At 33.0% G+C, this 26571-nt stretch overlaps 1 protein-coding gene and 1 pseudogene across 1 annotated transcript in view; both read right to left on the bottom strand.

The window, feature by feature from the left end:
- The window catches only part of LOC145254844 (A disintegrin and metalloproteinase with thrombospondin motifs 18-like), a 675825-nt gene that overhangs the window by 411983 nt on the left and 237271 nt on the right, over positions 1 to 26571 (bottom strand). Inside the window, exon 2 of the mRNA XM_080113681.1 lies at positions 21056 to 21110. Within this exon, the coding sequence (XP_079969807.1) occupies positions 21056 to 21110 (55 nt within the window). The remainder of the gene's footprint in view (positions 1 to 21055; positions 21111 to 26571) is intronic.
- LOC145255001 (U2 spliceosomal RNA) lies at positions 6419 to 6564 on the bottom strand (annotated as a pseudogene).

Here is a 26571-nt window from a genome sequence, read left to right as displayed (position 1 = left end):
GTGTGTATGTGTATGTGCCTACATAGTATGTGGATGTTTGTGAATGTATATGCACATACATGTATGTGTGTACATATATGTGTGTATGTGCGTGTATGTGTGTGTATATATATCTTCTCCTACCTATTCTCCATCTTACTCGTGTGTGTGTGGGTGCGTGTACGTATGTCTGAATGATTAAGCGCATATATACATGCGTGTTTTGGTTGGAGGGGGGGGGGGAAAGTATATATATATATATAAAATAAAAAATAAAAATAATTGTTAGCGGTGGATGTGTGCGAGTACGTGTGTGAGTGTGTAGGTGGGTATGTATATATGTATGCTCCTACATATATTTCTATGTATGTGCGTGTGTGTATGTGTGTGTGCCTGCGTGCGTGTGCGTGTGCATGTGTACATGTACATGAATGTATATGTATGCGTGTGTGATTGTGTGTGAGTGTGTGCTATACATGGGGAAAGAAAGTCTTTAAAAAGAACCCTAAAAAAAACCCCCAAAAAACATTCACCAAATGGACCAAAAGCCACTCTTTGTAAATAAATTTGACCGGACACTTTGAACACTTACTGTTGGAGTCAGAATGTCTGAGGCCACACATCACTCTGAAAAACATATTTAATATCAGCGGAGGTAACTCTACAAACTCCCATTTTAAAGAAAAACTTTTTATGAAAACATCTGAAGAGAGCACACCCTAAACTCGAAACGCGTTATAAAAATATTTTAAAATAAAAATATGATGAAAACCTTTAAAAAAAACCCACAATTGTTGATGGCTACACTCTTTTAAATATATATATATATATATATATATATATATATATATATATATATATATATATATATATATACGTGGTAGAGGTTTAGGCTTCTTATCGTGGGGTCCCGATTTTGAGTCTCGCAAGATTCAGCCACTCTGATGAGTCGTAGACGACGAAACGCGTGTCAGTTGATTATTATATTTTAAAAATTATATATATATATATATATATATGTGTGTGTGTGTGTGTGTGTGTGTGTTTATATATATAGGATGTCCACAAAGTCTGACTACATTATGTAGCCAGACTTTGTGGAAGCATCCCGTAGATTATGTAGCCAGACTTTGTGGGCACCCTATATATATATATATATATATATATATATATATATATATATATATATATATATATATATATATATATATATATACAGGTGCCCACAAAATCTGTCTACATAATGTAGCCAGACTTCGTGGACACTCTGTATATATATATATATATATATATATATATATATATATATATATATATATTATATATATATATATATGCACATAAAATTATGAACAGTAACTAGACCCCGAATAAAGCCGGGCATAACTGCTAATGTATATATATATATATATATATATATATATATATATATATATATATATATATATATATATATATTTATATATTGCTCTGAGCTCCTTTCATAGCAAGACAAACGTTTTAAGAGAATTATAATTATAATTAAACTGTCAAATTTAAATGCGTAATGCTAACTATCTGCCTTACTTAAATTTTTGCTGAACACCGTTAGTGACAGTCTTTTAGTGGACAGTGGTTATTTTGGGATGTCACGTAAATCCACATCACCGAACTCGTCGGCATTGTTCAAGCGACCAGAAATAAAAATAGTGGCGATTATTAGTAAGACAAGGAGAACTAAGCTGCTAAAGCTAATACACTTGAGTGTTATATTAGTTGTATATGGTTTGCAAACATAACAAAAAGCTTGAAGCACGCTTTATTGTTCCAAATATTACATTATGGTTTGCGTCTCTTAAATTCTATCGGAAACTGTTTTACTTTAAATGTATCCTACAAATTTTGTCGCTAAACTCTGCATTCTCTCAGCCAAATCGCACCTGCGATATGTCTACACTAAATTAAGAAATAGGAAATGCCGCATCAGTATATCTACTGTTATTTATCAATCTATTTATATCTATATTCCATTCTCTTTCTTTCTATCTATCTATCTATCTATCTATCTATCTATCTATCTATCTCAATCATGTTTAGCTGTTAACATATGTAATTTGCTTAGAGACGAAAGTGACACTAGCGCCCTGGATATTACGCCACACTAAAAGAATCTAAGCAGATGTTGACTAATTTTAAAACTAACAAATTTCTATTGTCCTTTGATACGGCAGATTTATTTGCAAAAATGCATATTTAGGAGCGAAAATGCCTTTTTAGGAGCGCTGGTTTGGCATCTCTACTTTCCGACCTTGTGTCATATCTTGCTGAGGTTGACCACACCTTAGCAAGTTTGTTTATTTTAACAGTATTTTCCCGCGTGTTGTCTTCCGCTATGATGGGTGTAATCAAATCTTAATGAAACCGTCTCTATTTTATTTACAAGTTCAACACGTTAAATCTCCATATTGGTTGTAGATTATTAAATTCACTCGCAATTCTGGTCTAATTCTACATTCAACATCTATCCTAGCATCTCTATATGTTCTGCATCGGTTATAACGTTCAAGTGTAGAATAGTATTTTAAAGTCATAAAAAATCTAACATATAAGGTTCTATTGTCGGATTTTCAAAGTCAGATCAAAACACCATTTAAGCTTATTAATTAAACTTTGCTTCTAGCTATGCAATTTATATTCAACATTATTGCACCATGTTATCAAGAATAAAATAATATAATTAGCAACAACTTAAAGAAAATACTGAATCCGGCTCAGACGAATGCTAATATAACATTTTTAAATAATCGCGTAAAAATAAAATCAACAAAGACGATAACTAGTATTTCAGATTGTGGATTTGCATAACTTAAATAACAGAATGTAAAAAAAAAAAACAAATAAAATAAATTTTTTAAAAAAATTCTCTGCATGTTGAGCAACGCTGAATAAGTATAACTACTTCTCTATAATCAATTCTATCGGTCTTTGACGTTGTAGTTTGAAATAGCAATTTCGCTGTCCTATCACGTCTAAATTTGAAACAGCATCTTTTGTAAATTATCCTTGCTTTGGTTTGAAACGGCAGTTTGCTAGTCAGTGACTTATAAGTTTGAAATAACATATCCATCGGTCAATCAGGCATAGGTTTGAAACAGCATTTTCGTTGTTCAGTCATGCTCAAGTTTGAAACAACATTTTTGCTAGTCAATCACACGTAAGCGTGATATAAAATGTTCGCAGAGGTTTGTCAGCCACACATACGTTTAAAATTAGATTTTCATTGGTCAATTATGCTGAAGCTTGAAACAGCATTTTCCTTTGTCAGTCATGCTTAAGTTTGACACAGTGCTTTCGTTAGTCAACCGTGCTTAAGTCTGGAATGAAATTTTCCATGGTCAGTCACACGTACGTTTTAAACAGCATTTTCGTTTGTCATTCAAGCACACGTTTTAAATTCGAATTTCATTTTCCATTCAAGCTCAAATTTGAAAAAGCAACTTTACTGATCAACCACGTTTTAAGCTGAAATTTTACATTCATAAATTTGAAAAAGCATTTTCGTTGGTCAGGCAAGCATACGTTTGAAATTGGGTTTTCATTGGCCAATCAAGCTTAAGTCTGAAGCAACCTTTTTTTTAGTTAATCAACGTACATTTGAAACAACACTTCCGTTGGTCAATCACGTTCAATTTTACAACCGCATTTTCATTGGTCAGTTACGCTTAAGTTTGAAATAAAATTTTTATCGTAAACCGCTCGTCATAAAATGTCGATCGTAGTTATCTGGGACGATATTTTTCAGCTTGTTCATTTATGACACCTTCAACCTTAACTTAAACGAAAATTTCACGTTTTCTTTACGACGTACAAAATGGCGGAAGGAATGCTTCACGCGCACTTTTCGGTTTTCCGGATAGCTTTAAGGCTAATAAATCAATGTTATTAGCAGATATACACTATCGCATTTTGTTCGACTCAATGGGAGATAAGCATGAAAGGCAAGAGTCGAACAGACGTCGTGATGTCTGCCGAGTTTGAAATTTATTAGGAGAAGCTGAATACAGACGTCTGTCTATTGCATCTTGTGAATGCAGTTGCTTGTTTAATTCGGCGCAAGTACATTTACAGACAGACTGTACTACATTTGGGTCAATGAATGAATTATTCTTAATGGGCGGTGATTTATGGTGCAATTGCAGAATGCAGTCTAGCGCAATGTTTTATGGACAGGCGTAATTTAGAAGACGAGAAAAATGTGCATTAAAGAGATTATTTAGTTTATATGCATGCATAATAATGGCTACGCATACAAACTATTAAGCTATTGGCAAAGTGTTTAAATGCTTCTTTAATTTCTGGCAGAAGATTCCAGAGGCGTAACATGTAAATACGATAAATGTCATGGAAAGTAACAGCATATTTATTATTATTATTATTATTATTATTATTATTATTATTATTATTATTATTATTATTATTTTCTTTAACTTTACAGTCTTGTGATGCCTTACACTAGGTATTTTTTCGCTTAAGAGCGGGCTTCTCCATCAAAGCTAGTGAGCATAGTCAAAGAGTCAATTATATGAAAAGCACCTGGCGTAGAATGTTTGCTGTGCCGAGTAGAACTGACTTCTGGAGTAAAGTGATGTTGTATTTGATTCCCAAGGAGTTCAACTGTTCCTCAAGATCACCTGGAATTGAGCCAAACGCACATATGATGATTGGAACGATCGAAGTTTTCTTATTCCACAACCTAACAATCTCCACTTCATTATTATTATTATTATTATTATTATTATTATTATTATTATTATTATTATTATTATTATTATTATTATTATCATCATCATTGTTCTTCTACTTATTATTATTTTTATTTTTTTTATTATCATTATCATTATTATTATCATTATTATCATTATCATTATTATTGTTATTATTATTTTAAAAAAACAAATTTACTTTATTGATTATTGCTATTACCACTAATATTATTACTAGTAGTAGTGGTGGTGGTGGTGGTTGTAATGGTGGTATGTTTGCTGCTGATTTTCTTACACGCGCGCCATACGCGCTATGCTATATATGTATTAAAAAATGTTTGCACCATTAACGATTTAATGGCCGCATGGTGAGTCAAGGGATGCATGATATTGTTAAGATAACATTGTCGTTTTCATCATTGCACGGAAGCAACACTGTAATTAGACGGACAAATAAAGTGTTATAAATTTTGCTTAAATATCAGTAATATTTCATATGAAAGACGACTTCGATAGATAAATGTAGAAATATTTTTATGTATAACGCAAGAAACAGCTGGTGTAAATGGCGAAAAAATCCACTATTCTATTATTTCCTACCCGTAATATTTATTGAAAGGAACGAATTCGAAATACATTAAGAAAGAATACGGAAGAAGAAAGACAGAAAAAACTGGCTAGTCAGAATAAAATACTAATTTGTTAGATGTATTGTTATTCAGGTTTCAGACTTTTCACATTGGGTTCATCTTGAGTCCTGCACATAACGAGCTGTACCTACATTTTAGTGTTTAATAATCACATTGTTTGAGTTATGCTTAGAAAATTACTAATGGCCTGTCTACTAGTTGCATCGTTACAGTAAAGCAAATCTTTAAGTATTTGTTTTAAAAGTAATTTTTTTTACCTACTGTCATGTTAGTCAAATAATCTTAAGTAACGAATCGGTTATTATGTACTAAAAGTTTTTATCTGGAAGCTATAATAGAGCAATATGTTTTTTATTAATGGCATAATCTTATTTTTGCTTTTTAGGTCATAATGAAACAAGGCCGATAGCCATTAGTTGTGTGCTCCGGTGTAATGAATGAATGCGTGAATGTAGAATTTACATGAAATTCTTTAAGATAAACTAAAATGACCGAAAAATGGGCTGAAATGACTTAAATAAATAAAAAGTAAATGACTTAGAATGACTTTAATAAACTTAAGGATGAATTGAATGACCTTAAACGACTTGAATGCTTAAAAATAACTGGAATCCTCCCAAAACAACTTGAATGATCTGGAGAATGACTTGAATAGCTTTGAGACTGCCTGGTTGTAAAGTGGGTGATCATTTTACATTAAATTAATACAGAAAAGTGACCCCCCACTTTATATCACAAAGTTACAAACATAAGTACAGCATGTAGTAAGAACAGATGGTGTTTATTTGCTCCCCCACTGAGCAAATTAGGCACAAGGCCGTTTTTAATGTGAGGTAAAAACCAGCTCCCCTAAAAGTAGGCAAAAAAGGGGGCACTCTGGTTACCAAAAATAATAATTGTCCCAGTATAGAGGGTTTCCCCTCCATTGACTGGTACAAATTATCTTAAGTGCAGCATCTGCCGGAACAGATGGTATTTATTTGCTCCCCCACTGAGCAAATTAGGCACAAGGCCGTTTTTAATGTGAGGTAAAAACCAGCTCCCCTAAAAGGGGTCACTCTGGTTACCAAAAATAATAATTGTCCCAGTATAGAGGGTTTCCCCTCCATTGACTGGTACAAATTATCTTAAGTGCAGTATCTGCCGGAACAGATACTACACTTTGATCTTGGCCAAAAGGCCAAGAAAAGGGTATTTATTTGCTCCCTCACCGAGCAAATTAGACACAAGGCCGATTTTTAACGTGAGGAGTGAAGGAGAAATGGGGACCAACTCACCGGGGAGTAGGGGAGCTGGATAGTGACAATTGGTATGAAGGGTTGCCCCTACATTGACCAAGGTCTTATCTGTGGGGTCGCCCCCACATAGGGTCTTTGCTTGCAGCATCTGCCGGAACAGATTGTATTTATTTGCTCCCCCACCGAGCAAATTAGGCACAAGGCCGATTTTTAATGTGAGGAGTGAAGGGAAAATGGGGACCAACTCCCCGGGGAGTAGGGGAGCTGGATAATGACAATTGGTATGAAGGGTTGCCCCTACATTGACCAAGGTCTTATCTGTGGGGTCGCCCCCACATAGGGTCTTAGCTTGCAGTATCTGCCGGAACAGATGGTATTTATTTGCTCCCCCACTGAGCAAATTAGGCACAAGGCCGTTTTTAATGTGAGGTAAAAACCAGCTCTCCTAAAAGGGGTCACTCTGGTTACCAAAAATAATAATTGTCCCAGTATAGAGGGTTTCCCCTCCATTGACTGGTACAAATTATCTTAAGTGCAGTATCTGCCGGAACAGATACTACACTTTGATCTTGGCCAAAACCAAGAAAAACTTAAAAAGCTAAGAACAGCATATATTAACAACAGATCTTTGATCTTAATCAAAAAGGCCAAGCACAAAAATGTTACGGACAGACCGACCGACCGACGGAGTAACTTATAGAGTCGCTTACACGCGGCTAAAAATGTCTTAATTTTACCAATCCTCTGAGTATGATTTTATGAGATTACCGTACTAGAAAAGAAAGTATATTTTTCTAAATACTGTTGTTAAAAAGATGAGGTTTTAAACAAAAATATTGTCTGTGTAAACATGGACGACCCATTAATCTTCTCAATATATTGAATAGTCTAGTCAGTCTAGTTGACTTTTTGGATGAACCTAAAACAAATTGCTAACAAAGGTTTTTAACTTAGATATTGAGTATGAATCACCTCTCTTTTAGATAATAAAAACAGTTTATCACAAGTAACTTTGCCGAAAGGGGTAAACGGCCGCCATCTTTAAAATCCAACGTTTGTGTGTTTAACTTTAAGGAATATTTTTTGCGGTTCTGGAGTAAAATCTAATAGAAAAAAAGAGGAATGGATGTTTCCCATGTAGAAACTATCGAGTTTAAGGATAAAGTGTTAAAAGTTTGTGCGGAAGTCCGAAAAAATGATGGCTGGGCATCCACTGTTAAAAGTAGAATAGGTTGTGTTAAAAATGGCGGCCGTTGACCTCTTTCGGCAAGGTTGCTTGTGGTAAACTTTTAATTTTGAAAGAGAGGTTAATCATGCTTAATAGGCAAGTTTAAAACATTTGTTAGTAATTTGTTTGAGGTTCTGCCACATTTTTACTGGACTATGAAGCGAAATAAGTTTTATTTATTGTAAAGAACACGATACAACAACAATAATATTTAAATATCTAGGCAAAGTCAAATATCGATTTAAGTCTAATTTGGCAAATCCGACCGACCTAATTTTATGCATTAGATGATTTTTCATAAACAAAACATAGTCTATACTTTTGAAACAATTCTTTAGAATACAATATGTCGGCCATTTATAATCTATACATATCACCATAGCCATCTGGTCGTTGCATTGAGGAAGCTTGATGAGGATGTCTAACATGTTTAAAATTGATTAACATGTCCTGAATAGACATTTTGTCTTTTGCCTAATGCATCTTGTAAATGCAGTTGTTTGTTTCATTTTGGGCGAGTCGATTAAAGAAGGCGACCACTTCTGAATGTGGGAGTTTCTTAATGATACATTAAAGGCGAGTGTTTTTTTTTTCTTTCATACGAAAAATTATATACACACGCAAAACATAAAAAAAAAACATATACACGCAATTCCGAACACATACTCAATCAATCCATGACTGTTTTCTTTCTATTTTACACGAGAGAACCTAGCGCCCCGTTGGGTCAGTCTTGGTTTAAATACTATCTCTTTCTCAACTTTATATATATATATATATATATATATATATATATATATATATATATATATATATATATATATATGAAACAGCAAAACGGTACAGTATATGGATGACTATAATGCTCCCTATCTTGGGTTGAGCATATTGGGAAGTGATATGATATACAAAATACCATTAGCGTATGAAGCGATGCTCTTTGTGTAAACAAATTGAGCTTAGGTATTTGGACAATAAATTTGTATAATAAACATGTTATACTAAGATATACATATGCATATATGTATACATAAAAAAGTATTAAAAGGCTAGGACAATGCAAGAAATAGAAAGTTCCCGGCGTTGAGAGTAGAAAACAAAACAATTATATATAATTTTTATCAGAAGTAAATCTAACGTTAGAAGTCAAACTTCTACACTGTGATCTTATTTATGTGAGGATGGTCATTATATATTTCGAGCAAAATCCTCTTTGTCAAATGATAAGCGTTTCAAATCCCTTAAAAATCGAGTACCTGGCCATACAAAATTTCCACTCTTTATCTGTGCCTTAGCCTAAACGTACATTCCATGAGCAAAACTTCTGTCTTAGAACAGCACACGCGCGGAACTGTTTTCCGTTTGCCTGATTTCTTCCTGACTACCATATGGTCGTCTTCGAATTTAACGTAAGCAAGTTCTTGATCAGCCGTGCCCTCTTTAAGTAATAAAATTTACCAAATTTACACTATTAACGATTACTATGATATTGTCCCATTGACTACTGTATCCTTTTTTACCCTTATCCTCGAGTGGCCTCTGGGCCTTGATAAGTGGTGACCTCTATGTAAAAACAAAATTCAGCCCACCTAGTATTTGACAAACAGTTTTTTTCCTACGAAATATATTATGAAACACGGACACACAATTAATATCACAGTGTAGAATTTGACTCTTTAAGTTAGATTTACTATTGATTAGAAAACACGTGTGTGTGTCCGTCTGTATATTTAGACAGCATTTTTTCTCTATAGCATATTTCATTAAATAAAATAGACGTTTTTTGTCTATTTATTCTATTTTCGATCCTTTCCTAATAACAGTCTTCACTTTTGGCGTGAACTGGCTGAAGTAATCACCATATTTATCATAAGTCCGAGTACTTTCCAATCCTTCAGGATTCATCATCAGAGATAAATTAATCCAACTGGTTTTGACCAATTTATAAAGTGTTTTCCTTCTTCATTGGTTAATTATTTATCCTCTTTTTTCCATTGATTTCCAGAAGTGAAATCTCTTATTCAAAAGTTGGAAAGGATTCAAAATAGAATTAATAGACAAAAAGCGTCTATTTTATTTAATGAAATAGGCCATATATATATATATATATATATATATATATATATATATATATATATATATACATATATATCTATATATATATTTTTATATATATATAATGAAATAAAATAAAGATTACAATTAAAAATTCACGTGAAATTACTTTTTTCTTCACCATATTCCCTCTGCTTCACTTTTTGTTATCAACTAGGATCTTTGACTTACTTGTAGTTTCATCAAATACTTTTGCAAGCAAAATCCGATGCCGCATTTTGCTAAATCCTACCCTCTGATGAAAACTCCACGGATTAAGGACTGTCCACTTAGTTAGTGTTTCCTTTTCAAATTAAATATGTTTTAAACTCTTTTTCAAAGTGTTTTTAACATGTTTTATTACTTATTTGCTCTTATATATATACATATATATATATATATATATATATATATATATATATATATATATATATATAAATCACTTGTTTTGTCTCTTCGTCTTGACACCGACAAGTTTCCATTTCTCGCATTAATACGTCCTTAAGTACATATCACACAAAATGCTTCAAATAAACTACATCCCGCTGTTATATGTGATCTGAAATAAGAAAGGTTTTTTTTTTTTTTTATCTCTGGCAGGTTTCCATATAACCTATAATGTGTGAGTTTTATTTTCTCCCATTATTTTTTAAAAGTTCTCATTGTTTTTTACCATCATTTATTCTTTTTTAATCCAAGGAAAACAAAGGTTTATTTTTTCAAGGAACTTATACATAGCTTTGAAGATTTGTTTCGTGAATTTCTGCCATTCAATGTAACACGTGTAAGATGCAAATATATAAGCAATAAAATAGTATAACTGTGAAAGAAATACATCTGTGGCTTTGGAATGCTCAACACACACACACACACACACACACACATATATATATATATATATATATATATATATATAGTCATCCACTTACAGTACTGTTTCGCAGCTCATCAGTGCGACTAGACAGGCAACTGCCTCAGGCCAGGATCGAAACCCGACCGCCCAAATGACAGGCAAAGCTGCTCACCATTACGCTATACGGCGGATGCTGTGTGAGTAATGAATTAACGATGTTTTGACATATATACACACACAGATCAAGCGACCCACTTTAAATAGCCAAAATCTATCTAATATTTCTCTTATCGACCAACTGACACCACAAGACAAAATGCAATTCTTTTTCCAACAAGATGGCGTTACATGCCACACGTCTCACAGATCACTGACACGAGTTCATGACATGTTTACGGAAGAGAGAACAATAAGCAAAGGGTTATGACCCCCACGTTCCCTGGACTTGTCATCATGTGAGTTTGATCTTTGGGGGACTTTAAAACAAATAATAATTATGCAAATAATCCTTACAATTTAGACCAACTAAAGGAGAACATTACCAACGCTATCAGGGGGAATCATCAGCGAAGATCTACAAGCAGTATCTGCAAACGTTGTTAAACATGTCCAGAAATGCATAGATGTTAACGGGGAGCACTTCCAGCATCTTTTATAACACTACAGGTAATATAAACAATAAAAGAATGTTCCTCCTCTCTAGTACATTTTCTGGGCTACTTTTAAATGGGCTACCCTGTATATATATACCAATACATATGCCGCTCCACATTAAGGGACTATCAAATTGGTCAAAAAGAAAATTAATCCCAACTCGCATTTAGGTAAAAATGTCTTTTCGTATAAATAATTGAATTTATTAAAAAAGTATTGCAAACAAACAAACAACATCTACATAAAAAAACGCGATGATTCGGCAGCCGTTGGAGATGGTCCGGTGGTAGAGATTTAGGCTTCTTACCATGGAGTCCCGATTTCGAATCTCGCTAGATTCAGTCACTCTGATGAGTCGTAGACGACGAAAAACGTGTCAGTGGATAATATATATATATATATATATATATATATATATATATATATATATATATATATATATATATACTAGCAAAAGTACCCGTTGTTGACTGGGTTCAAAACAGCCTACAGAAAATGGACTCTGATTTATGAAAGTATGATAGGTTATAAAAAGGAAGCGTTGTAAAGAGACAGCTTCGAATTTGGGGTATCAAAACCAAAGCAAAATATTATGAAAGTAAAAATAAAATAGATAAACCCCATAATTTATTATACCATACCTGTTCACACTGAAACACTTATCACAATATTCTGTGGATCTATATTAAAAAACCTTGTTAAACTTTGTGACATATTTCCATTCTATGGAGGTCAGGCGCGAACAAACACCCCATAATTTTATTATACCATATTTCTTCAAACTGAAACATAATTATCAAAGTATACTTACGCAGATAGATATGAAAAGTCTTTATTAAAGTTTGTGCCTATTTCCATTCTATGGAAGCCAGGCACGAACGCAGACCCTCCAATTTTATTATGTCATCCCTATTTAAGTTGAAACATACTTATCAAAGTATTATTATGTACATCTGTATAAAAAAACACTTGTAAACGTGTTTTTTTTTATTATTATGTTTTAAATTTTTTATTTCCATACTTTTTGGACCAGGCGCGAACGCAGACCCCACAATTTTAATGAACCACCGTTCTGACAGATGAAACATACCCATTCCTGTGTCTCGATAAATCTTCTATCATTATATGTAATCAATTTTTTAAAATATTCAATCATATAGGAGCCTATTCGTGACCAGACACACACACATACATACATACATACATACATACATACACCCCCAACGCACTCACATTCAGTTTTATATTATATATATATATATATATACATATATATATATATATATATATATATATATATATATATATATATATATATATATGAATGGAAATGTATAAAAAAGAATACGAAAAGTATAAAAGCTTATAACTTTTCTTTATTCGTTTTCAATTGGTGACGTGCAGGAATACAAAATAATATTATGAAAAAAAAAAAAATTAAAAAACTTATTTTACAAGTACATATTTTCGACCGATCCTTCAGTCTTCATCGGTGTAGTGAAAGTATGAGCATGCACGGGGAAAAGGGGAATGGAAAAGGAAGGAAGGTAGATTATATATATATATATATATATATATATATAAGGGAATGTTTTTTTGCTATAGAAATCGATATGTTAACATTTAGAACATTCAAATAAGAGTTCGATTCTTCAAGAAATCTAAAGACATCATACAATTTTCCTTCGATTTAAACTGAGTTCACATGAGGAAATTATTGGCGGAGTCGATAAAATAATCGAGGCATATCGTAACGTAAAAACACAGGATTAGTTTTTATTTTGTGGATTTTCCTTGTTTCAAAAATTAAACAAAGAATATATCAGTGAAAGGTTTACTTTAAAAATGTTTTACACATCCAAATTTTATTAGTATTTTCAAGACTTAAAATAATTCGCTTATATATATCTTTTTTTTTTTCGATGGGGATCCATAATTCGTATTATTTGGATTATTCCGAATACTGTTCTCATCTTAAGAGGCTACGAAATTTCGGTTGATAAAATCTCCGAACTTCGTCAGGTGCACCTTTCTGTCGAACGCGAAGATCTGCATAGAATTTTGAATAGAAGACTTTATTTATTTTACACCAAAGCAACATGCTTTCGTTTTGTCAGCCGTGCCCGAATTGAATGATAAGTAATTCGCAATTGTATTTTGAAGTGTTGACCCTTCAATCTTTAGTAGAGTGTAACTGACAACTGATTAAATAAGGGGTTCATTTCGACAGAAAGATTCTCGAATTCGGCAAGATACAAAACGGAAAAGGTCGTAAGTGACATCAACCAGGACGCTGTGAAAATAACATTCTAGATGAGAACAGTAGTCCGAATGATCTAAATAGTATAAATAATCGATCCTCATCTCAAAAATTCAGAAACATAACTACACTCAAATGCTGCTTTCCACACACACACACACACACACACACACACACACACACACACACACACACACACACACACATATATATATATATATATATATAAGCATATCTGTGAGTTCGATTTTTATTCGATTTCACACGAAGGTACCTTATGTGCTGTGCAATGTTCTTACATAGGTTTTGTGTCGGAATGTCTCCGATAAGTATCGATAATCAATAATCGAAATAATCTGTTTAAAGACGGAACAGGCGATTTGTACCAAAGTTAATACAGCCTAACATCAAATGTGCATTTGAGAAGTTTTATTACAACACAAGCCGAAAGGCCCAACGTATAAAATCAACAGTGGATTCTTTGATATTAGAGAGGCACGTTCGAAATGAATGTTTCTATTTAAAGCACAATTTCACAATAATACTTGACTTTTTTAATTTGAACTTTAAATTCAAGACATTATTACCACACAACTAGTAAGGTTCTTTGATATGACGCGTTTGAAATGAATGTTTCTATAAAAAGCTCAATTGAAGCATGATACTTGACTTTTGCATTTTAAACTTGAATTTAAGCCATTAAATATAATTTCATAAGATAAACAGTAGGTTCTCTACAGTGCAATGTACACTGCAACATATTGTGAAATTAGTCACTGCGAGAGGCAAGAGAAGCTTCTTTAGGTACATCGCAATAGAACTCTAATTAGAATGGGCAATCAATCGATTTGATTGAAAAATGGGCTATTTCATCGATTTCGATGACAAAAAAAATATGAGAGTGTGAAACATTCGTTGATCATCATTCAATCCCAGGCAACGTCAGGTCACCCAGCTAGTATATATATATATATATATATATATATATATATATATATATGTGTGTGTGTGTGTGTGTGTGTGTGTGTTGTGTGAACATATAATGTGTCACTTGCAAAGTAATGGATTATTTAAATGTTTACGGCGGGAAATATAGACCATTATCACTTATATTCCTACTTCATGAATGCTTAATTAGGTCTTACAACCAGGGAAATAGCTATTAAAATTAATGTGTAAACTTATAATGTTGAATAAAGTTATTAAATGTAAACTTTATATCTCTCTATCTCCCCACCCCTCTCTTCATGTGTCTATATGTATATATATATATATATATATATATATATATATATATATATATATATATATATATGCATGCGTGTGCGCGTGTGTGCTTACACCTAAACGTATGTGATGTTTTTGTTGTAATGTTACCAATAAATAGTTGTGCTTCTGATAATGTTTGTTCTCTGAGCGTTTGAGAGTTGTTGCTCTATTTTTGGGATGTGCAACTATATATATATATATATCTTTATTCTGATTGGCAAAATTTTAGAATAATTATAAAAAAGTGAACCATATTGTAAATTCAATCAACTAAAAAATGGAAACCGGGGTGAGGAAAAGAAAAAAAAAAAAAATATATATATAATGGGGCAAGTTATATGTACAATTAAATAAAATAAATAAGTCGATTAAAAAAGATCGTTAAAATATACCCAAAGCGCTTTTCGTTCAGACAAACATTTTCAAGGGTCATAAGTCTGAAAATTATTATTTTTTAGAATATTTGGTAGTGATATGGAATACGAGCGGAGAGGTTAAGAAAAAAAAAAAAAAAAAAAAAAAAAAAAACCTGACTACCCAAATAATTCTAACTGAAGCCGGAGGTTTCTCTGCTTGCACAAAGTAGGGGGGTTAGCAATGATGGCAAGTGCTTCGAGGACAGACAGATGGAACTTTGTGCGTCCTCGGTGCAAAACAGAAAAACACTCCGGAGAGAAAACAAGACCGCATTCCTTTTTATCGACCAAATGTTGGCCGATGGACGATTCTATCAGTTGGGATTTTCTGGTAGTAGCTTGATGATCCCTGATGAAACGGGGAACATGTTGGGCGATTCTGACCTGAAGACGCTGGGTCGTCTTGCCTATATAGACGGCACCACACCGACATTGAAATTTATAAATAATATTACTAGTTTGGGAGATAGGCAAGACATCCTTACGAAATGAGGGAAAGGCGGTTTTTGTGGAAAAGGCAATACGGAGCGATAGAGCACCAAAATTAGAAGACACCAGAGAGGAAATCTTATCGCAAATAAGTTGGCCTTCAAGTCCAATCCAGGGTAACCTAAGGTATACCGGAAATCTACATGGACCGTATTTTGGTAGCTCAGAAAAGGATTTAATTTTTTTATTAATAACTAAGTTAACTAATGGAGGTGGATATCCATTAGTAATAAAAATCCTTTTAATGTTTTCAATTTCCACATCAATAAAAGGTGGGGAACAAATAGCAAGTGCCCGATGGGTTAAGTTTCTAATAAGATTTAGTTTCCTGGTTGTGGGTGCAAAAGAATCCCAACTAAGATAAAGACCAGTAAAAGTGGGTTTTCTATAAATAGATGTCATAAAGGAAAGCCCACGTTTAGAAACTAACACATCAAGGAAAGGAAGGGAGTTATATATATATATATATATATATATATAATATATAATATATAATAATAATATATATATATATATATATATATATATATATATATAAAGGAAGGGAGTTATATATATATATATATATATATATATATATATATATATATATATATATTAGTAAACTGACAAGGCCACAAGGGAGACAACCAAAGCAGCAAAACTGAAGCTGGCTTGCAGAACACAATATATACAAATGTAAGCAATTTTCATAAAATTTTAACCTTAGAATAAGCCTGCAAATTTTCATGTAGTTTCGTCTCGTAGAACTAAAGATATAAGCAGTTCAATATTCAATTTAGCTACCAGTATACAGATTCATATATACAGGGTCCCGACAATATTTTTTGGACACTTTTAAAAAAGTACTTCAAGGTGGTTACTAGTGCCAAAGACTTTTAAGATTGTAATTACGAAAACTTTCGCGACACTATTTTTCGGACATGACAAAAAATCCTATTTTATTAAGAGCTATGTTCAAGTATATGTTACTGTATGCAAATTTACTGCTTGTACACTTAGCTGTCATCATTAGAATCAATTATCTGTTATATTCTACTTGCAAAACCATTAAGTTTAATGAGGTAAAATGCATTCAAAAGAAGTCGTTTGTTTGGCACTGAAGAAGCGGGAAGATGACCTCAGCATCAGAAGGATCGCCATGGATCTGAAGCTGTCGAAATCAATGGTTGAATACATGCTGACGACACACTCGGATGGGAAAAAGAAGAGGGGTCGGAAAAGATCAATTGGCAAGAGGACTGAAAGGAGAATGAAGAGGACTGTGATACGACTTTTGACGTCTGGAGAAAAAGTTACAGCAAGAAAATTGAAGGATAAATGTGAATTTAATGTAAACGTCCGAACAGTACAAAGAACGCTGCATAGGATTGGTTTGAAGTATGCAAAGGCTAAAAAAAAATTACACTAACAAAGAAACACAAAGGAGCAAGACTGGAGAGTGCTAAAAGGTGCTTAACAAAGCATGTTGACTTTAAAAAGGTTATATTTACTGAAGAGAAGCGTTTCAAGTTTGATGGGCTCGATGGATGATGTACTTTATCGAGAAGGGGTGAGCCTGTTGTACTGAACAAACGACAGATGGGAGGAGGAGGAGGAGTTATGGTTTGGGGTATGATCTTTGCTAATGGAAATATATGGTTGGAGTGGCTGAAAGGACGACAGAACAGCGAACGTTAAAAACAGTTGCTGGAAGAGAATACCCTACCAAGGATAAGAAAAGAGAAGGGAAATGATTTCGTTCTACAGCAAGACAATTACAGTATCCATGTGTCAAAACTCATAAAAGTTTGAAATGGCCTGCAAAAAGCCCAGATCTAAATTTAATGGAAAATGCTTGCACAACTTGTCTATGATGGACCTAAAATAACGAAAGGGGCTCAACTTTAGGAACAAATACTAGATGCCAAAAACAACTAATAGAAACACGTAGAGATGTTATTGTGCATATGTTTGATAATTATAAAGAGAGATTGACAAAAGTTATAGAGAAGAAAGGTGATATTACAGACTATTAAATGGTTTTCAACAATGTCTGAAAAATAATGTCGCGTCTGTTTTGTAAAGAATGATGGAAATTAATAATTTTTCTTACCTAATCGATTTCCTTCCATTTTATTACACGTATTGTCTTTATATGTTTATGCTATTCTATTGAAGGAATGTCGCCACTCTATGTATAACGAGGCCGTTACTGCAGCATTCCCACCGGGTGTCCTTAACCTCGTCGGATTCCACCCGATGTGACAGGTGTTCTTTCAATCGTACATTGTCCCGTTACAAGTTGGCCTGTTGATCGTCCTCACCCACTGTGTTTTCATGGTGGGGTGCTTTACCTCTCGATCGAATCGTCTCCTACCCTGTGTAGGTAGTCTCCGGGTACATCAATCACTCCGCTGGTCCTTGCGGTTTGCTGCAAAATGAAGAATCCTCACCACAAACAAACAGAACTCCGGTTTATAGCAATAACAAACTATTTATTAATTTCATTACTTCATAACAGCTACCATCTAAATTGAGGTGACTGACTAAGCAGTGAAACGATGTAAGACCAGACCAGTAAAGTCACAAATTTCCCATTAACATCATAACATAAGGCCCTGAGGGCTCCCAAATCGGGAGCGCTTGGCCAGCCCAGCCGCTCAGCTTGATGGCTACGACTCATCTCTTTTTAGAATTCCTTTTTCCAAAAATCCAACCCCTTTTTCCCATCTTTTCTTCAGAGAGTGGTTACAAACACCCTTTCTTTCTTCTTCTTAGAGCTTACCCTTCGTCTTGCCCACTCAGCACCTCTCTCTCCCTTTTATCCCATTAATTTGTACTGAGGTTTTTACTTATTATCAAATTAGTAGTGATTAGTCATTCAATGTTTTTTAAATATTCTAATATTTTTCTGTTTTAAGTATATAAAAACACGCTTGAATTAACTAAAAATGCTGTCAACAAATGTTAAGAAAAACAGACTTTTAGTTGTCTAGTTTAGTTAAGTTGAACAAACCAGACGTTTCATTTATATATATGTATATAGATATATAGATATATAGCTATAGAATTAATGCATAAAGTAAACGAAGAAACTTTGTCGAGTAAACAGAAAGAAATCACCAGACATTTGAGTGAGCAGGATAACTTTTATTATAAGGTCAAAACTGATCATCAAGATGTTTGATTTTCGTTATTTCTATAGATTGAACGGAGCATTATTGTTCTTATTTACTTTACCCCCACACGAGGGCAGAGTTAGGCACCAAGGTCTTTTTTTAATGTAGAGAAAGGAACAAAAATAAAAATATTGTCTCCGTCATGAAGGATTTCTCATCCACTGACCATGAATAAAAAAATTGAAGTGTAACATCAGAACAAATGGTATTTATATGCTTCCCCCACGAAAGCAAATTAGACACAAGGTCGTTTTTTAATGTGGGTGAAAACCAGCTGCTCCTAAAAGGGGGCACTCTGGCAGTGTCCAAATAAATAGTAATTGTCTCGGTATGAAGGGTTTCCCCCACATTTACCAAGAACCAATTACTTAAGTGAACCACCAGAACAGATACTACAATTTGATCTTAGCTCGAGGGCCAGTCTCGGCTTCATTGTTAAACCGGAACTTTGTTAATTCATTGCATATCATTACACTGATTATTGCACAAAAATGAAACGTATTCATATGCAGATAATATTATGATATTTATTACCAATGATATTATTCGTAGCTTATTCCCGGCTGAGTCCTGTACTAATTATTTAATTATTACAGTCGTCAGATATATATATATATATATATATATATATATATATATATATATATATATATATATATATATATATAATTTTTAGTCATTCAATGAATTTAGAAATTTATGCCGTGAAATGGTTGAGTTTCAGATCAAAAGAGTTTTATTATTCTATGTTAGACAGAATATATTAGAAATATTTTAACTTCTTATCCTATAAGATTTCGAGGTCTACGATCTCTTCAGAGGAGAAAATATTATCAAATAGTTATAATGGTTTACACCTTATTTGCTAAAGTCAGTGAGACATAGAAAATCGCAATTAAAAATTGATTGAGTAATTAAAAAGTCATAGAGTAAGGGAAGTTAAAGAAAAGGATATAAAAGTTATTCGTCTATCTTATATTGGCTGAAAAGAGCTTGATAAGGATACCTTATTATCGGGCTTGAAACCGACGGTACCAATGATCTGTCTCAACTAACAACTTTCTGTACACAAAATATAAATACGCTCTTAAAATTTGGATTTTCCTTTTAATTGAGCACTCTGCTGGAATTATTTTTCCAAAAAAAAACTAATCATATATATATATATATATATATATATATATATATATATATATATATATATATATATATATATATATATATATAATTAAGCAGACGCTTTTTGTTATTTCTAACAATGTTTATTAAAATTATATATATATATACATATATATATACATATTGTGCGTGTTTGTTTAGTTAGGCAGATATTTTTTATTTCAACAAACATTGTTAAAAATAACAGAAAACGTCTGCTTAATAATACCTTCTTTATTTTTTTTTTAAATTTTCATGGCCATTTGATTATACTACTACTACTACTACTACTACTACTACTACTACTACTACTACTAATAATAATAATAATAATAATAATAATTAAAAAAAACATTCCGAAACAAATTTTCCTTTAAAAATACTCAGAACTCTTTACTTTAAACCAAACACTCTACACTTAATAATATTGCATATGAAACCAGTAGTAATAGTTTTGGGTGTTTAATGTAATACAATTTGATCTTGGACGTTAATTCTGACATCACGGAATTGTAATTATTAAAGTCTCTTTTGGAACAGTGTGAAAACGTGCTCTCGACATCTGACTTTACGCACTCGTTTCACATTTACCTTTTGAAATGCTCTTCTTCGCTCCAGATTTTCTTGTTCATTTTTTTTTCACATGATGTTAATTCGACGTAGAATCGAAAAGATACATGGTGCATAATAGTTTATGTAAATTTTAACACACAAAAAAAGTCATAAGAGAAATCGAAAAACATATGTGTGAAAGGGGGTTATACGAATCAAGTATATATTTTTGTTGTTATTTCCTTCTTTCTCAGCAATACCAAGAGACTTTCTTAAAAAGGAATAAAGGAACATATAGCATGTAAATCTTACCTGCAGGAAATTTAACGTGCGCTCCGACTAGGAGATGCATCAAAGAAAGAAGTGTCTGAAAAAGATGAAATAATAATAATAATAATAATAATAATAATAATAATAATAATAATAATAATAATGAAAAAAGCTAGAATATTAAGAAAAATCCTTGAATGCGGAGACTAATACACATTAGCCACATGAGCGGACCAGACAAATCGCTGAGAGGCAAAACATGAAGAAGCGTTACCTAGAACCAAGAACCTTAAAGCTAAATATCTATAAGTTCTCTATTCCATCCCTCATCCCTTCACATTGCCCCACCAACGCCCCCTTCCAAAAGAGTGATACCAAATAGCCGAGAAGGATGAAGGAGGATGGAAAGACCGAGGAGAGAGCACTGACCAGACCTCCGCTAGACAAGTGCAAAGAGAACTAGGACGTTTGGGGGGGCTTATTGTTACTTAAATTCGAGTGGAGACCAATGGCCGCTACCACCGAGAAATCAATGGTAAGCAGCTGTTGCGATAACGCAATTTTATTTGCAAATGTTATCGAAAGAGGTGGAGAGTACTGGAAACCTGGAAAGACTTGTCACTCAGCTTCCAGGAAACACCACAGCTTGTTTTCAAGGAGAGATCTTTGATAACCTGCATGAAAACACCTTGTTAGCAAATAATAATAATAATAATAATAATAATAATAATAATAATAATAATAATAATAATAACTAGAACCGAATCCAGAATCGGCATATGCACACAGAATAGTTGTGAAGGGTCAAAGATGATAGGAGTGAGGAGGAAGAACACTAACCAGACCTCTACTGGATAAGCGCGAATAATGCTGAGACTTTGGGCAGTCTTATTGCTACCAAAATCCATGTGAAAACGAGAAATCAATGGTAAGCAGTCGTTGCAATAACGCAATTCATTTCATAAAAGATTATCGAACGAGGTGGCCAGCACTGAACATCTGGATAAACTTGTCACCCAGATCCCAGGGAACATCACATGTTGTTATCAGTGAGTAAACTAATTATGATGACCTGTGTGAGAACTCATATTGTATAATAATAATAATAATAATAATAATAATAATAATAATAATAATAATAATAAAACCTTGAAAAAACAATAAGAGAGATTGGAATCGGAGGGATGACTGATAAGATACAGTAGATAACAGTAATGAAAACGGCTGAAATATTAAGAAAACCCCTTGAATGTGGAGACTAACACACATGAACTACAGGCACAAACTAAACAAACAGAAAATTCTAAAACACAAAGGAACATCACATGGAATCATGCAAACTAAAACTGTATAATTGTAAGTTAACACCCCCTGCGCCCCTACCCCCTACACATTTATTTTAGTGTGTGTGTCACCATTAACTGACGCCACACCAAATAAGTTAGGAGTATCAAAGAAGGATGGAAACATCGAAGAGGGAAAGCACTAGTCAGACCCCCGCTGAATGAGTGCCAAGGTGATTTGGACCTTGGGGGAGGCTTTTTGCCACCCAAAATTCCAGTGAAAAACCAATGATCGTAGTCAAAGAGAAATCAATAGTAAGTGGCTGTTACGATAATGCAAATTAATCTGCAAAGGAATAGTGGAAATCTGGGGAGAGTTGTTACTCAGACCCCAAAGGATGCCACAAGTTGTTCTCAAAGTGAAATCTTTAATGATGGCTTGTGTGACTACTCCTAGTGAGTAAATAATAATGTTTATTTCCTAATACAGTAGAACCCCGGGATACGGCACTAAAAATTAGTAACAAAATACAGTACATTATATAATACACATGTATATAATCATATAACATTATAAGTAAGACCGTAAGGCGGGCAAATACCGTAACAAATGGCCGAAAAAACATCGTATTCCACATCGTAACCTGAAAAAAAAACTGTGTATCTTAAGGCCACCGTATCCTCAGGTTCTACTGTACTCACTATTTTACTATTTAAAACATTTTTGTACGAAAAATATTTTCGCAAAATTGAAATTATTAATAGAAATACTCGACTCTGCTGGCTTGTCTTCAACTTTTGAACCACGATTAGAAATTAAGAATATGTATAAAATATTTTTCATCCATTTTTCATATTGAAAATCTTGAGGTTTTTTAATCCCCGACAAAAGGAGGGTGGACCTATAAATTCACCCTTGTCCGTTCGTCTGTTCGCACTTTTCTCAATAACTTCGCCTTGTAAATTTTAGAAATTTTGCACAAACATTAAACATGATATGAGTAAAAAAGTAAAAGGACAGATTTTCCTGGAGAACTCCGATTGTGCCTTTCGGGTTAAAATGGATAAAATTGACACTTTTGTGCTTATTAAAAAATTGATGCCTTGGATTTTTATAAAAATTTCTGAAAAGTTATAACTAATTGATTTCTATATAATTTCGTTTTTCTATACTTCGCGATAACTCTTGGGTGTGCTCCAGGGTTTTTTTTTAGGGCTAATAAACACACTCCATTTTTTTGGACTATTTTACCATATTTGTCCAAAATTTAGCAGTTTTGCATAGCGCTGAACTCAAATTTAAATATGTTAAGGCCTAGGGGACTTTTGGGGCTAAATGGAGGGCAAATGATGGACTTAATCATTGCTTTTTTGCAGGGCACAGAACTCAAATTGACATACGCTGAGGCCTAAAACTGGACCGTTTTTTCATTTTCACCAGAATTTGACGTTCCTGGGAACTTTGAGGACTAAATGGGAAGGGGCAAATGCTGAACCTAGTCATTTATTATGCCTCGTTCACTGTGCACTCACGGAGGACCATGCGTGCTACACTTGTTTTTTATGATATTTGATATGAGTTAGGAATAACACTATAAAAAAAACAAACAAACACTTGTTTAGTGAATTAAACCCAAGTCGGACGCTTTATCTATAAAATCAATGATCAAACGAAATTATTTTATCTTTTCGGTCCGCTTAAATGCGTTCGACGTAGGGTCTATGGTTTTACTCTTCGTATAAATCTAAAATAGTTCGATCCACTAAAATAAACAAAGAAAAAAATAGATGTGAGATAAAATATTCTTATTAAAATAAAACCATATTAGAAAAAAATCTATCAAATATTTTCATGCAGTTGAATTTAAAAAAAAAGGGGGAAATGCTTTCTCTTCAAAGTAAAACATATAAAATACGTATGCTGATCTGACAGGGAATTTTAAAAGATTATGAGAAATAATTGTTTGGTTCTTGAAAAAAGAGAATGCAAAAAATGTCACAACATTTATTTCAAGTATTTTATTTACTGTATATTTCGACGTACAAGGCGACCGTCAAATAAGACGAGGTACGAAATTGGAGCAGATTTTAATAAATTTATCATATGTCGTTTGTATAAGACGACTGCTAAATCACGACACCATGTTTGTTTAGCCTAGGCTACGGATTGCAACACTCGGTATCTTATGAAATACTGGTTTTTAAAGATGTTTTTTGACTTTAAGGTTCGTCATATACGCCGAAATATACGGTAATTGATGTGTATTTTGAATAATGAGTTTAAATATTGTTCAAAGTCTTCTAAAATGAAAAAGAGAATCAGATGGAAAATGATGCTCCCAAATCTGCAGTGAGTTTAGCTCTTAGCTCAAATATGATGACGCGACATACCTACATGCATACATACATACATACAGACAGACAGACAGACAGACAGACAGACAGACAGAGAATTTTAAACTAGGTTTTCTGGTATTTAAATATTAGGTATCCTACTTTTATCCGAGGAGTCTCAACCCCCAGCTTGTACCTAAATGAGTAATTCTAAGATTCAATTTTTATTCACGGTCATCATGATTCTTTCCCATCTCTCGCTAGCGAATTTACTGTACAAAGGACTGAATGTTTTGTCAAGAGTATTATAGATTCTATTATAACAAGAAATATTATATATAAAAGGCATTTTGTCAGTGTGTGTGTACGATTTTGTTCCCTATGGACTCCGAAATAGCATGACCGATTTTTATAAAATATAATTTATGTGTGTGGGAGTGTTCTTATATAGATTTTTAAAAAATCAAAATTCCTCTTATAAGTATTGAAATACGTTAATCGATACTCGAAATACCCGATTAAAAAAGAAAAAGCCCAATTTTGAACAAAGGTAATATGTTATAAACCCAAACATCACAAGCGCAAGTGAGAAGTTTTATCACCGCATAAGCAGAAGAGCCCTGTGTATTAAATCAACTGTATGATAAGGCAGGGGCGTGGTCTATGTAAATGTTTCTGTTTAAGGCACAATTAAACCATGGTACCTGATTTTTTAATTTTAAATTTTAATTCAAGCCATTATATAAAATAATTTCATGCAATAAACAGTAGGTTCTCTACAGTGCAATGTAGACAACAATGCATTATGGACTAAGTCACTGCGGGAAACCACGTGAAGCTTCCTTTCGTTACACCACAGTGGGTCCCCAACTATAGCAAGCTATCAATGATTAAAAACTGGGCAATTCCATGGATTTCATTGAAAATAAAAGTATGGTTGGAAAATTCATCGATCCTCATTCAATCCCGGGCAACGTCGAGTATCTTTGCTAGATTAAATATAAAGGGGGTGCTCTGTTTCATATTATAACGCTTACAATAAAATTACGTTACTCGAGAGTGAAAAAGAAAGAAATGAAATGGAGATTATGCTTTGCTTTCGCCTTTTTTGTTTAGTCACCGTGTAAAAAAAAAATCGCAATTTTATGTCTTAATAGTTCTATTTTTGCAAACAATATTCCAAGTCATAAATTCGTAGAATCTCGGTGCATTTTTCATTTTAAACAAGTTCGTTTTTTTTTTATTTTATTTTAATTTTAAACTTATTGCATGATAAGATTACCAACGCCGCCATATTGTTTAAAAGTACGGCAGGAGAAATCATTCGCGATTTTGACGTTTCATCATCGAGTGCGCGTTTTGAGACACAAACAAGATGGCGACACCCACACTGTTATACTGTATTATGTAAACATTTGATGCGAAATAAAATTTTTAAAAAGTTTATGACTTATTGAAGTGACCACACCAAAGATTAGATCATATAAAAAAAGTAACAAGAGTTCCTTTTTGACAGGATTATTGTATACTACACAATAACTCTACCATTAAAAAGTAAAATTAATATTGACTTCTACATTGTATACTAGCAGGGGGCCGCCCGAATTTATCGATCTTAAAATATGCTTAATATACTTTAATCCATGCATATTTCGTATTTATTATTACAGAGACAATTCTCTATTATCCAAATTTTGCTTGTATTCCATTATTCAATAAATGGTCCATTCTATATCTACAATATATAGTTTTGTGTCTTCATTTCATACTCTTGTTGTCCTATTATATATATATATATATATATATATATATATATATATATATATATATATATATATATATATATTCAATGAAACGATTCCAAATTGTGAATTAAATATGTTTACAAAAGGAAAATTTTATAATGGAGATAAATAAGGCATATATATATATATATATATA

The sequence above is a fragment of the Euprymna scolopes genome, chromosome 30 (assembly GCF_053919585.1).
Source record: "Euprymna scolopes isolate OS-2025 chromosome 30, ASM5391958v1, whole genome shotgun sequence".
In the NCBI taxonomy this organism is placed as follows: domain Eukaryota; kingdom Metazoa; phylum Mollusca; class Cephalopoda; order Sepiida; family Sepiolidae; genus Euprymna; species Euprymna scolopes.
The sequence above is the reverse complement of the archived record's forward strand: the minus strand, read 5'-3'. Positions and strand labels throughout refer to the sequence as shown.